The sequence below is a fragment of the Pristis pectinata genome, chromosome 3, assembly GCF_009764475.1.
Source record: "Pristis pectinata isolate sPriPec2 chromosome 3, sPriPec2.1.pri, whole genome shotgun sequence".
In the NCBI taxonomy this organism is placed as follows: Eukaryota; Metazoa; Chordata; class Chondrichthyes; order Rhinopristiformes; family Pristidae; genus Pristis; species Pristis pectinata.
The window spans coordinates 69,207,775-69,220,418 of NC_067407.1; the positions used below are offsets into that span (position 1 = coordinate 69,207,775).

Genomic DNA, 12,644 nt, shown 5'->3' on the forward strand with positions numbered 1-12,644 from the left:
TGCCATCGTACTGTAGTGGGGGAAACAAATGCATTCCCGGCGGGTCAGGTGTCGGGTATGGAGACAGGACAGGTTAGTTCGACCCGGAATTGTGACCCACCGAGTGTCCCCGGGACCGCACGCAACAACTTTTCCCTTCTGAGGGGGTCTAATGTAATGGGTAGCTGCCACCCCTAGGGGGAGCTGAAGCGAGGGGGGGGGGCAACCTTGTTGAAACGTCTGTAGTCCACGGTCATGCGCCGTGTCCCGTTCTTTTTACAGACGGGGCTATTAAAAGGGGAGGCTGCGTGCCTAATGACTCCCTCCTGCAGCAAGGCTTGAACAGCCTCTGTACTATCTTGATGTTCCCCGGGCACCCTATACTGCTGACTGCAGACGACCTTGGAGGGAGGGGGAACAACAACCGGTTCCCATTTGGCCGCCCTGACCACCACTGTAGCGCAGGCGACTCCAAAAGTGAACTTGCCTTGGTTGGTGTGTAGGGACTGTCCATCCCCAGAATGCATTCAGGCAAATCTGCAGTTAAGACAGCTACAGTCCGAGGAGGTTGGTTCCCAACAGCCATGTGGACCTTGACTTCCCTCGCGGGCAAAAGGGAACCCCCCCCCCCAACCCCTCTATCTGCATCTGTGGCCCCTTCCACGCAGCGGGGTTACCCGGGATGATGGTGTATTGGGCACCTGTGTCCATGAGTGCCATCCACCTCTGCACATTCCCTTTTCCCCAGTGTATTGCTGCAGATATATGTGGCCTCAGGTCTTCCAGGCAGGAGAGGGCAGTGGAACAAATGCGCCGGGACCCCTGGCCTTCATCCTGTGGCAGGGGGGTGGGGGCGGGGACCTGCCACCCCACGGATGAAGGTTCCTGCTGGCAGAGATGGGCTATTTCTTGTCTCAGCAGGTCCCGGAGCTGAGCCATGAGTGCAGGGGAGACTGTTTCAGGTGGGGGAGGGGCAGAGGCAATATCAGTATTTGCAGGGCAGCCCACGTGGTCCGGCGGTTGGGGGCGCCCCCTGTGTCTGGCTTGGAGCCGGGGTGGCTATGGATCTTCCCGCGGCTGGGCTTCCCCCCACAGAACTCTTTCCACCGCGTGTGGAGAGCGGAGATTGGGACCCCGTCTATGCTGGCGCGGTCCACCCCTGTGCACAACAGGTCTAGGTATAGCTGCTTGCGCGTGGGACGGGGGGGGTCGTGTCCCCAGCCCTCGTCTCTGCTCTGCAGATCTGGGTCGGCTTCCCCCACTGTAAGAACTCCAGCCCTTCGAGGAGGGTGATGGCGTCCCGCACAGTCTTCCCGTTAGCCGGTCCCGTGAGGGGCAGGACTACTGGCCTCAAATTGGGGCACGCGGTGGTGACCAGGTACCCTGTTAGTGTGCTGGTCACCCTGGTGTCTTCTAACAACCCACGATTGCCGGGCCTCTCATAGATGCCAGTCACCAGCGCCCATTCCTTGATGACCCCGGTGCCCTCACTGACTGTGCTCCACTGCGGTTGCCCATATAAGTCCCATTCGAGGAGGGTAAGGTACCGGACCCTCACTGTGGTCACTACCCGATCCCACAGGATAGCATTGTTCCCAGTCCCTCCATGTGGTGCCCGCAGGGCATTGTTAATGCTCTGTTGGTCAGACAAGCTCCCTAGGGCGCTTGCTTCCTGGTGAGAGAGGCTCATGTTGGGGGCCCCCTCATCCCACAGTTGGAGCAGCTGCCAGCTGGGTCAGCTCCTTGATGGATAAATCCTGAGTCTCAGTAATCTCGGAGGGACAGTGGGCACTTCCCCCTGCGGGGGCCTCATCCTGACTCCCCTCCCCTCTGTGGTGGACCTGGGACTGCACGGTGACGGGTCGAGCATGTAGGGGTTCGGGTGGCTAGGGGGGAGGGCGGGCGTGAGGGAGCCCCTTCTCGTTTAGCGCCCCCTCATTGTCCTTATCCATCCATATATCCCCATCCCCCAGCCATGCATCCAGCCTGTCGCCGCGCCGGATCAGGGCTCGGATTTTAAATGGATCTGGCTGCCAGCCAGCCCTGTGGGCGGCTTGTGCCTGCTGTGCCTGGACCAGCTGGCAGGTGACCTCGGTACCCTGGACCTCGAGGTTGTTGGCCCGGGTCTGGGCAGTTTGAACTGCCTCCTGCAGTGTGCAACATCGTTGTCTCTATCTCTCTTTCCCTTTGTGAGCACTGACTAGTGATCTCGACCTGACGCCGTAGGAGGGACCGCTAGGAGCCAGAGGGCACCCCTTGGGCTCCCTTTGGCACTGGGGAACCCTGACTGCTGGAGGAGGGCCACCACGTGGTGTCCCACTTTCTCATCGCATGGATCTAACTGCTCAGCCCAGTCCACGGGCTTACTGTGGTCTGCCAGTAGGCTAGCCAAGCTCCCAAATCCCTCACTCTCGTCTGTCCACCCTGGGATCCTCTCCTCTGTATCTGCGCTAGCCTTGTATCCCCAGTTCTGAAACATTCTCCCTGCGTTTGTGTCCAGCCAAGATCCTCAAGACCCTGCTCGCAGCGCCAAATGTTGTGTGAAATGGTTCTTTTCAGTCTTAAGGATCAAGGACTCTGGACGCGAGCTTTGGATATCAAAACTAGTTTAATCACAAAGCCAAACGCGGGGACAGAATGGATGGGAACAGACACACACTCACATACACGCAGGAGACCACGAACATGCAGGGGGACATTGCAACTAGGATAAGATACACACACACACACACACACACACACACACACACACACACACACACACACACACACACACAATAGCAATGTACAACTTCAGGATATAATACTTCAATGCTTGACCCACACTAGCATTGGCTCTAAGACTGCCTGGAATCTGAGTGAAATGCTCCCAAACCACATGGTGATGCACTCTTACCAGTGATCTCTGCAGCATTGTCTCACTACTCTTGGGGTCATCAAAAGAGGAAGGGCTAGGGGATTGCAGCCCTTTTCATGGTGCTAGGAGGCTGGATGGAGCCTCACTGTTGTGAGCCAATGGTCAGGCAAGTTCAGAGACAAAAGGTACTCTCACACCCAATGGTCAAACAAGTTCAGAGACAAAAGGTACTCTCACACTTGAGGGATGGGTGGAGCCGCACCTTGATTGACAGTAGTATCACTTCCGATCAGAGGAGCAATGCTGTCCTCCAGTCAGCGGGGGTCAGTGTCATTACTGTCACGTGACAGGCATGTGCTGTCTCACTACATATGTGCCCTCAGGCTCCTGTATCTTCTGCCCAATGGGAGAGGAGAGAAGAGAGAATGACCCGGGTGGGTGAGGTCTTTGATTATGCCAAGGTAGCGAGAGGTATAGACAGTGTCCATGGAGGGGAGGCTGGTTTCCATGATGTGCTGGGCTGTGTTCACAACTCTCTGCATTTTCTTGTGGTCCTGGGCAGAGCAGTTGCCATACCAAGCCACGATGCATCCAGATAGGATGCTTTCTATGGTGCAGCGATTAAAAACTGGTGAGTGCCAAATTTGTTTAGCCTCCTGAGGAAGTAGAGGCACTGGTGAGCTTTCTTGGCCATGGCGTCTATGTGGTTGGACCAGGACAGGCTATTGGTGATGTTCACTCCTAGGAACTTGAAGCTCTCAACCCTCTTGACCTCAGCATTGTTGATGTAGACAGGTGCATGTACACCGCCCACTTTCCTGAAGTCACTGATCAACTATTTTGTTTTACTGACATTGAGGGAAAGCTTGTTGTCATGACGCCATGTAACTAAGCTCTCTATCTCCTTCCTGTACTCCGACTCATCATTATTTGCGATACGGCCTACTACGGTGGTATCATCTGCAAATGTGTAGGTGGAGTTAGAGCTGAATCTGGCCACGCAGTCATGAGTATATAGGGAGTAGAGTAGAGGGCTGAGAACGCAGCCTTGTGGGGCATCAGTGTTGAGAATAATTGTGCCGGAGGTATTGCTGCCTATCCTCACTGATTGAGGTCTGTTGGTCAGAAGGTCAAGGATCCAGTTACAGAGGGAGGTGTTGAGTCCTAGGTCTCGGAGTTTGGTGATGAGTTTGCTTGGAATTTTAGTATTGAAGGCAGAGCTGCAGTCAATAAACAATAGTCTAATCTAGGTGTCTTTACTGTCCAGATGCTCCAGAGCTGAGCGTAGGACTAGGGAGATGGCATCCACTGCAGACCTCTTATGGCAGTAGGTGAATTGCAGTGGATCGAGGTTGTCTGGTAGGCTGGAGTTGATGCGTGCTATGACCAGCCTCTCAAAGCACTTCATGATGGCACAGCATGTAAGCCTTTCCATAACTGACGGCGTTGTCTCTTGGCATCCCTGATAGCTTTCCAGTGGTCATATCTCGATTTCTTGTACAGGTCACGATCACCAGATTTGTGTGCAGCAGTCCTCTACTTCATTAGGGAGTGGATCTCCCAGTTTATCCATGGTTTCTGGTTTGGGAATACCAATATTGTCCTCTTTGGTACACAGTCCTCAACACACTGGCTGATAAAGTCTGTGATGGTGGTGATATACTCATCTAGGCTGGCAGCTGAGTCTTTGAACAAGGACCAGTCCACTGACTCAAAGCAGTCACGTAGAAGCTCATCTGTTTCCTCAGACCAGCACTGCACGACTCTCTGTACTGGATCCTCCTGTTTCAGTTTCTGTTTGTATGCAGGGAGGATGAGCACAGCCTGGTGGTCCAATTTACCAAAGTGAGGGCGAGGGGTGGCTCGGAAGGTATCTGGATGGAAAACATCAAGTACTTTCAGATCTTGCGCTTCTGCTAAGCTGCCTAATGTTCCAAAGGTACCTTAGCAATGGGCATTAACTCGCTCAAATCATTCCATAATCTGAACCCTCCCCTTCAGCTGCAGCAGTATCAATATGGTCCACAGTCTCAAATTGCTCTCAGCCCACTGGGAACAGGAGACATGAAACAGTGTGGTAGGGTAACATACACAAAATGTTGGAGAAACTCAGCAGGTCAGGCAGCATCTATGGAGGGAAATGAACAGTTGACGTTTTGGGCCGAGACCCTTCATCAGAATTGCAAAGAAAGAGTGCAGAAGCCAGAATAAAAGGCTGGGGGAGGGGGAGGAGCACAAGCTGGTGGGTGATAGATGAATCCAAGCGATGGGGGAAGGTAGGTAGGTAGGTGTGGGGAGGGGGAAGTGGGAATGATGTGAGAAGCTGGGAGGTGATGGGGGAAGAGGCAAATGACTGAACAAGATGGCATCTGATAGGAGAGGACAGTAGACCACAGAATGAAGGGAAGGAGGTGGGGAACCAGAGGGAGGAAGGTATGGGTAATGGGCAGGTTGTGAGGGAGACGAAAGAGAAGGGGTAAAAGGTCCGGAGGGATAAGGGAAAACCAAAGTGGGGGGGGGAGGGGGTGCTAAAGACAAAACACAGGGAGTGGTTACCAGATGTGCCGTCAGGTTGGAGACTACCAGAATGGAATATGAGGTGGTGTTCCTCTAATCTGCATGGTAGGGTATCGTGAGAATAACAAATAGGTGTATCTTTTGAATGGTTTGCAAACCTGATAAAGCTGCCATGAAGACTTGCCTCTGTGCTGAGCCTCAACATTGCCAATAATACAAATTACACAATATGTTTTGATGAAAAGGGAGAAGTACACCCTTATTGATGATGGTCATTGCTGGCATTTTTGTGTTCTGTCGGTAGTATGAGCAGTGGCATATTAATGTGCAGTATAATGTATTTGCAAGTTGTATGTCTACAGTATATTTTGGGGTTTAAAAAAAACTTTCCTGTTTTGGCCTTCATCCCAAGATGAGTGATGTGGAGGCCTTGAAGATGGTTCAAATTAGAGATAAGAGAATAATTCCTTGAACCTTATTTACTCAGGCTTAAAGGGCTGGATTTGTTTCCTTAGTGACTGACATAGGAATGGGAAGAAGAATGGCATGCATGGGATCAGTTGGAGACGGCAGCAAAATGGACAATAAGAGTGATGTTTGGAAGAGAGCAGACAGTAATGAAAAGTGAAGTTATGGTTCATTTGTGAAAGAATATTTCTATTGGTTTATGGAACCTGATGAGAAGGGGCCATTATATTGGTCATAAAGTTCTTGGGTTGTGATAACGTCACTGAGGAAGGACAGAAAATGAATGAATGAATCATACAATCAAGCTCTTCCAGTAAAACTATAACAACGGCTTTAATGTAGGATCATCCAGAAGCAGCAAACTTAAACCTGACCACATATCACTTGCTGGAAACATGACAAGCATTATTTCTGGAAGAGAAGTGTTTCTTGTCAGTGATTTTTATTAATTAGACCACAAAAGAAAAACTCGGTCAATCATGAGAGTTAAAGAGAGACAAAGAAAGAGATAAATAAAGAGATAGTTCACATCACATTTATTCGGTGTGACAGAGAGCTCTTGAGGCTTATCCCATTTCTCGGCTATAATCAAAGGCAAAAATACTGCTGAGGCTGGACATAAAAACAAAGTGCTTGAAAAATTAGGTTAGACATCATTTGTGGAGATAGAAATCGGCTGTTTCAGGTTGAAGACTTTTGGTCAGAATTGGGAAAAAATTAGAAATGAAATAACTTTTAAGTTGAATAAAAGGAGTTGTGGAGAGAATAAAAAGAAGTTCTGTGATCGAGTGGCAGGCAGGACTGACTGAATGACACAAATGGTGGTTAGTGAAAATATGTGAGAAAGGCCTTTGAAAAACAGGAAGTATGCCTGGGTAGGGGTAAGAAGGAAGAGATGAATGGAATGTGAACTTGAAGATCAGGAAAGGACAAAACTGAAAATGAGATACAGGACATGAATAGTTGCTTATTTGACATTGTTGAATTCAGTGAGGTTGGGAGGTGAGGTAATGTTTCTCAAGCTTCATTTGAACAGTGTAGGAGTGAGGTGGGAATTAGTGACAAGCAACTGAAAGCTCAAGGTCATCTTTGAAGACGGTTCTGCAAAATCGTAATTCAATCTGTATTTTGTTCATCCCAGAGTGAAGGAGACCACACCATGAGCACCATGTGCAGGACACTAAAACAGAGCAAATACATGTGAATTGCTGCTTCAGCTAGAAGGAGTGTTTGGGTCCCTGGATGGTGAGGAGAGAGGAGGTAAAAGGGCAGGGGTTGCATCTCCTGTGGTTGTAGGGGAGGTGTTATGAGGAGGGAAATAGGGATTGGTGGAGATGAAAGAGTGAAACAAAACATCACAGAGGGAATAGCCACTTCAGATATGTCTGGTGGTGGCATTACATTGAAGGCATTGTAAATTATTGAGACCAATCCATTGAATTTGGAAGCTGGTGGCATGATTGGTGAAGGCAAGGGGAGTCCTTTCAGTTTTGTGCTTGTAGTTCTTGCATTTGATTATCATTACGAACTCTTTTCAGGGAAGAACAACTGATCAAAATGCTATTGTTTCCACATAGAAGCTTATTCCAGATCTTCCTACAGTATCTCCCGAAGTTGAGACAGGTTATCTATTCGCCAGTATATAGAACAGAAAGATAAAGGGAAAGAAATGCATTAATTTTGCTCCTCCCTTCCTTACCCCATAGATATTGGTGCATTATTTTCACAAATGCTGTCTGATTACAGGTCCAGAAATTATTACATCCAGAGCATTGCCACCAATTTCATCCACAAAGAAAGGTAATCTGGTAAGTGAATAATATCAAGCATGAACTGAAAAGCAAAAACTGCTTTTTCTGGAAATACTCAGCAGGTCAGAGCATACAATAAGCATTTCAGGTCTGTGAAATCTCCAACTGAAATTTTAAAGTTCTGTATCCTTTGTTCCTGTTTGCACGTTACAACTCCTTGATTAAGTTAACACGCTTGTAACATTATTGGTAATTCATGTAAACACTGAATACTGTTAGAGGTATGATCTCCCAGAGCAGGATATTCTCTGAGAATATCCTTTTTGTGAGAGGACGTTAACACTCAGGTTCTTGCTGACCTATTATCAGATGCTGCCTGACCTGCTGAGCTCCTCCAGCATTTTGCTTGCTATGTAAGAAGTGAGCACAGGAGTAGTTCCTTGAGCCTCTGCCATTCAATAATTGTCAGCAGAGAAATTTGCTGTAGACTAATAATGGGTATATTTTGGCCGTGAATATACATAATAATTCAACAACCACCACTCTATTCCAAATCTGCCCAACTGTCTGAGGAGAAATTCCTCCACATCTTGCCTTTAATGGGACGCTCATTACTGAGACGGACCCACCACCACCCCCCCTCTGCCCTCCCCCCCCCCCACTAGAGGAAATATTTGCAGTATTTACCTTGTCAAGCCATCTATTGATACTGATATCTATGAATAGATCCTCTGATTGTCCTAACCTCCAGAGAGTACAAGCCCCTTCTTCTCAATTCTTCCTCCATAAGACCAGCATCTCCATCCAGGAATTCATCTTATTTGCAGTAGAGTGCAGCAAAGATCTTAAATATTGCTGTATTCTCAGTGTGGTGTTATCCAAGCTTTGTATCATTATACCAAAGACTTGTATTCTATTTCCCTTGTAATATGGAACATTTCATTTGCCTTCCTAAATACCTGCAGTTCTTGCCTTCTAGCTTGGAGTTCTTTCCATGAGGATGCTTAAGTATCTCTGAAAACCGACATCTCACTGCATTTAAATAATACTATTTTTCTACTTTGCTCAACAAAGTAGATAACTTCACATTACCTTCAGAAAACTCCATCTTTGTGGCCACTCACTTATCATGCCTTCATTCCTTTGCAGACTCTGTGTCCTCTTTGCAATTTACTTTTCCAGCTATCTATATCAACTTAGACGTGATGGAAAGAATGCCAACTTTCTGTGTCATTTATCTTGTGCCATATTTCAAACTAGAAGGTGTAACTAACCATGAAACATTGCCTGGCTTAGAATGAAATGGAAGATAGGTTACTCTAGAGGACTCAATTTAAATGGTAGGAGGGATCTGATGTTCGGCTGAAGTTACTTTGCAGTACTGAGCCATGGTAAATATTTGCTTATTTTTGTTTTGCATGAGCTCTTGCATTAGTTGTGCTGGTGGAAAGGCTGGAGCTTTGTTGCTCCTCGGTCTTGTAATTCCCATTAGGGACAATCTTTTAAACATTTTCACAAACAGATGGAAAACCATGACATTTCCTTCCAGCTACAAGCCATTTGTTGTGCTGCTCTCAGCTCTGCAGAATATCCGCAGGCCTCTGACCCTCTCTCCCTCTTTCCTCTTAATTCCAGTCTCCCAACCATCTCCAGCATTGATTCAACCTCTTGATTGTCCCAGCCTCCACTCATACTCTTTTTCCCAGTGCTGGTTCTGCCCAGCCTGACGTTTATCTGACCCCTTTGTCAAATTGTTCTATTTCCAGCTCGGTTCTTCACTGTTCCAGTAACACACAGCAGCTCCAAGTGTAAAACTTTGAAAACTAAATTCAAATCAGTTATGGAAAATCAAAATTAGCCTGAGTTGTTGATGTTAAATTCTCAGATACTTGAGTTGAATTGTCATGATTTCATTTGAAATTGAGACCTCTTTAATAATCATCAGGGGTTATAACTTGACTTTTTATTCCTTCTCCTCCAGAGTAGCCCATTAAAACTGCAAACGCCAGGGTTGTCCACATACAATCAGGAGCTATGGTTAACGTGTCAGTTTGAACAGAGTACAGGTAGGAATATCTGAATAAAGAGCAAGCTATACTGCTCTATACGTTATAAATTGTTTGTAACCTCCCAGCCCTTGTTCAACATCACAGGCATTGTAAAACCACGAGAGGCTTTTTGGATGTGGAGCTGATTTGGATGTGAATGTTGGAGGTATGAATAGTAAATTTGCACATGGCATGAAAATTGATGGTGGTGTTGATAGTGAGGAGGATTGTCCTAGGTTATAGAATGATTTAAGAGATATTGATAATGATATTTTTAAGAACAATGGCAGATGGAATTTAATTCTAATAAGTGCGAAGTGGTGCACTTTGTGGAGATAAGTAAGGGTAGGACATATGTCATGAATGGTAGAGCCCCAGAGAGTATTGATGAACAGAAGGACATTGGTGTATGTCCATAGATCCCTAAAAGTTGCAGCATAGGTGGATGAGTCAGTAAAGAAGGCAGATGGGATGCTGGTTTTCATTAGCTAGACCATAGAATATAGGAGCAGGGAGGTCATGGTACAACTTCATAAAACCTTGGTTAGGCCACAGCTGGAGAAGTCTGGTTGGTTCTGGTCACCACACTGTAGGAAAGACATGATTACACTGAAGAGGGTGCAAAGGTGATTTACCAGAATGATGCCTGGAATGGAATGTTTCTGATATGATTAGGTTTGGTTTGTTTTCCTTGGAGCAGAGACTAAGGAGAGATCTGATAAAGGTACTGTATATAAAATTATGAGCGGCTTTTCTCATAACAGAGACTTATAGAACTGAAGGGCATAGATTTAAGGTGAGGAGAAGGAGGGTAAGAAGGGATCTGAGGAAAGTTTTTAATGCAGAGGGAGTTTGCATCTGGAACACACTGCCTGGAAATGTGGTAGAGGCAGGCACTCTCACAACATTTAAAAAGTATCTAGGTGAGTACTTGAATCACCAAGGTTTGGAAGCCGACAGACCAAGTGCTGGTTAATGGTATTAGTATAGATAGGTTACTTGATGGTTGGCATGGATGGGCTGTATGACTTTTGACTTATGATTCCAAGTTGGGAAATATGTTTACAAATTATGAGCTAGGTAATTTCTTTTGCAATTGTTTAATATCTCATGCTGTTCATCTCATGTATGTTCGTGACATTAAATGCAGTTAAAAGTTATAACTTGGTCAATTTAGCTAAGAGTTTTCAAAGATTGAAGTTCCATCCAGAATGGCTACAAGGATTGCTTTGAGTTTATGAATGGTGCACTGTGGAATTAAGGGTGATGCCTATTTCAAATTATGCTTGTGTATTTGGATAATTCATAGGTCTATAAATTTAGTAAATTATTCATCTGAGGGACTTGACAGACTTCATGTGGTATTGTATTAACTTTGCTTAGTTATAATCTTGGGAATAATGTAAAAAAATATCCAGTGCCTATAAAATCACAGTTTTGATTTTCAGAAGTGGAATTCCGGAAAAATATTTCCATGATGGTTGCGATAAGTGGAGTCATGCAAGACACCAGTGTGCCAAACATCAGGGTTCAACCTCATAACCATACTCGGTCTCTTCACTGTCCAAATGTAAGTTTCAGCAGCTGTTAACAGCAACTGTGATGTGTTAATGCTTTGAGTTAAACTCTGATAATTATCCTGTAGTTGCACTTATATAAGTGTGAAATGTAGTGGGGACTGTTTCGAATTTGGGTCTGGGTGCTGCAAGTGTTGAATGTAAGATCTCTTTTTTTTGGAAAATCTACAAAGTTCTTACCAGGTCCCCTTTTGCACCCTCTTCTTCTGACTACTATCTCTTCCCAGTCTAATTACCCTGTCAGTGACTTACCCTTACAAATTTAAAAATAAATTCATGATTTTTGTCTTATACATTGGAGGATTGCTCTTCTGACTATCTTGGGCTGCATGGAGGTGCAGCAGGTAGTACTGCTACCTTAACGGTCCAGGGCATCCAGCTGACCTCGTGTGCTGTCTGTATGGAGCTCGTACATTATTTCTGTGACTACACAGGCTTCCTCTCAATGTTCTGGTTTCCTCCCACATCTCCAAAGACATGCTGCTGGATTAATTGACTACTGTAAATCATGAACATGAGGTGCAGGGATATGAGGTGAAGGTGAATAGGACCGATGAGATTGCTCCCCTCGAAATTGGCATGAACCTAATGGCTGATAGGTTCCTTCTGTGTTGTTAAAAGTATAAAATAAGACATTGCTCTTATTTCACAGATGACAATGCACTGAAATTGGTTATGATCATGGCTTGTCTGCCGTCACGTAGCAGACATAAGGTGGAGATGAATTTCTACAGTTAGCCGTTTTTGAGAAGGATGCTTCACAGCATTTCTTGATTGACAGGGTCAAATGGTTTCGTGAGGTTGAAAAAGGAATGTATAGTGGATGATGCTACACCTTGCATTTCTCATGAGAGTTGTCTCATCCCTTGTGCCTCTAATTAGATGGAATCAACATTACAATTTGGGGAGCAGCTCTTCAACCACTTGGAGGAGGCACTTGAGGAGCAGCATGGTGATGACTTTCCCTGTGGCAGACAGCAGGGAGACAGGGTCACCCCTTTGTAGTTAGTACATTTGGATAAGCTCCTTTATTGAAGATGATCGCAATTATGACATCCCGATATTCCCCTGACATTTCCTCTCTTGTCAAGATGAGATGAGATTGAATCTGTGATTGAAGTTCCTCTATGCCCAAGGTTTGGAATTTCAGTAAGGAAACTGTTCTGGTGCCCTGTTTTTGAGTTGGGTTATAGTGTTTCTGACTTGTTGGTCTGGGTGGTGGTGAGACTAAACCAGGTAGTTTGTTCTGGGATGGAGTTAGGAATTTAGGTCAAGGGGAGAGCTATGGTTGAGGAGTTCTTCTGTTTTCAAATGGGACAGTTTCCCCCTTGGTGTTGGGGGAAATGTGTCGTAAAGTTAGAAGGTGCTACAATTTAAAAAAAATGAAATGAATAGTTTTGTTTATATTTAGAGAGGAGAGTGGGGTGGAGGGGGGAAATAAAGTAAA

At 46.0% G+C, this 12,644-nt stretch overlaps 1 protein-coding gene across 4 annotated transcripts in view; it reads left to right on the forward strand.

Annotated features, from left to right (window-relative positions):
- tmem181 (transmembrane protein 181) overlaps positions 1 to 12,644 on the forward strand; it is a 105,244-nt gene that overhangs the window by 26,241 nt on the left and 66,359 nt on the right. For all 4 annotated transcript variants that reach the window (XM_052011388.1, XM_052011389.1, XM_052011390.1 and 1 more), the window contains 3 exons: positions 7,568 to 7,629; positions 9,554 to 9,638; positions 11,069 to 11,190. In XM_052011388.1, the coding sequence (XP_051867348.1) occupies positions 7,568 to 7,629; positions 9,554 to 9,638; positions 11,069 to 11,190 (269 nt within the window). The remainder of the gene's footprint in view (positions 1 to 7,567; positions 7,630 to 9,553; positions 9,639 to 11,068; positions 11,191 to 12,644) is intronic.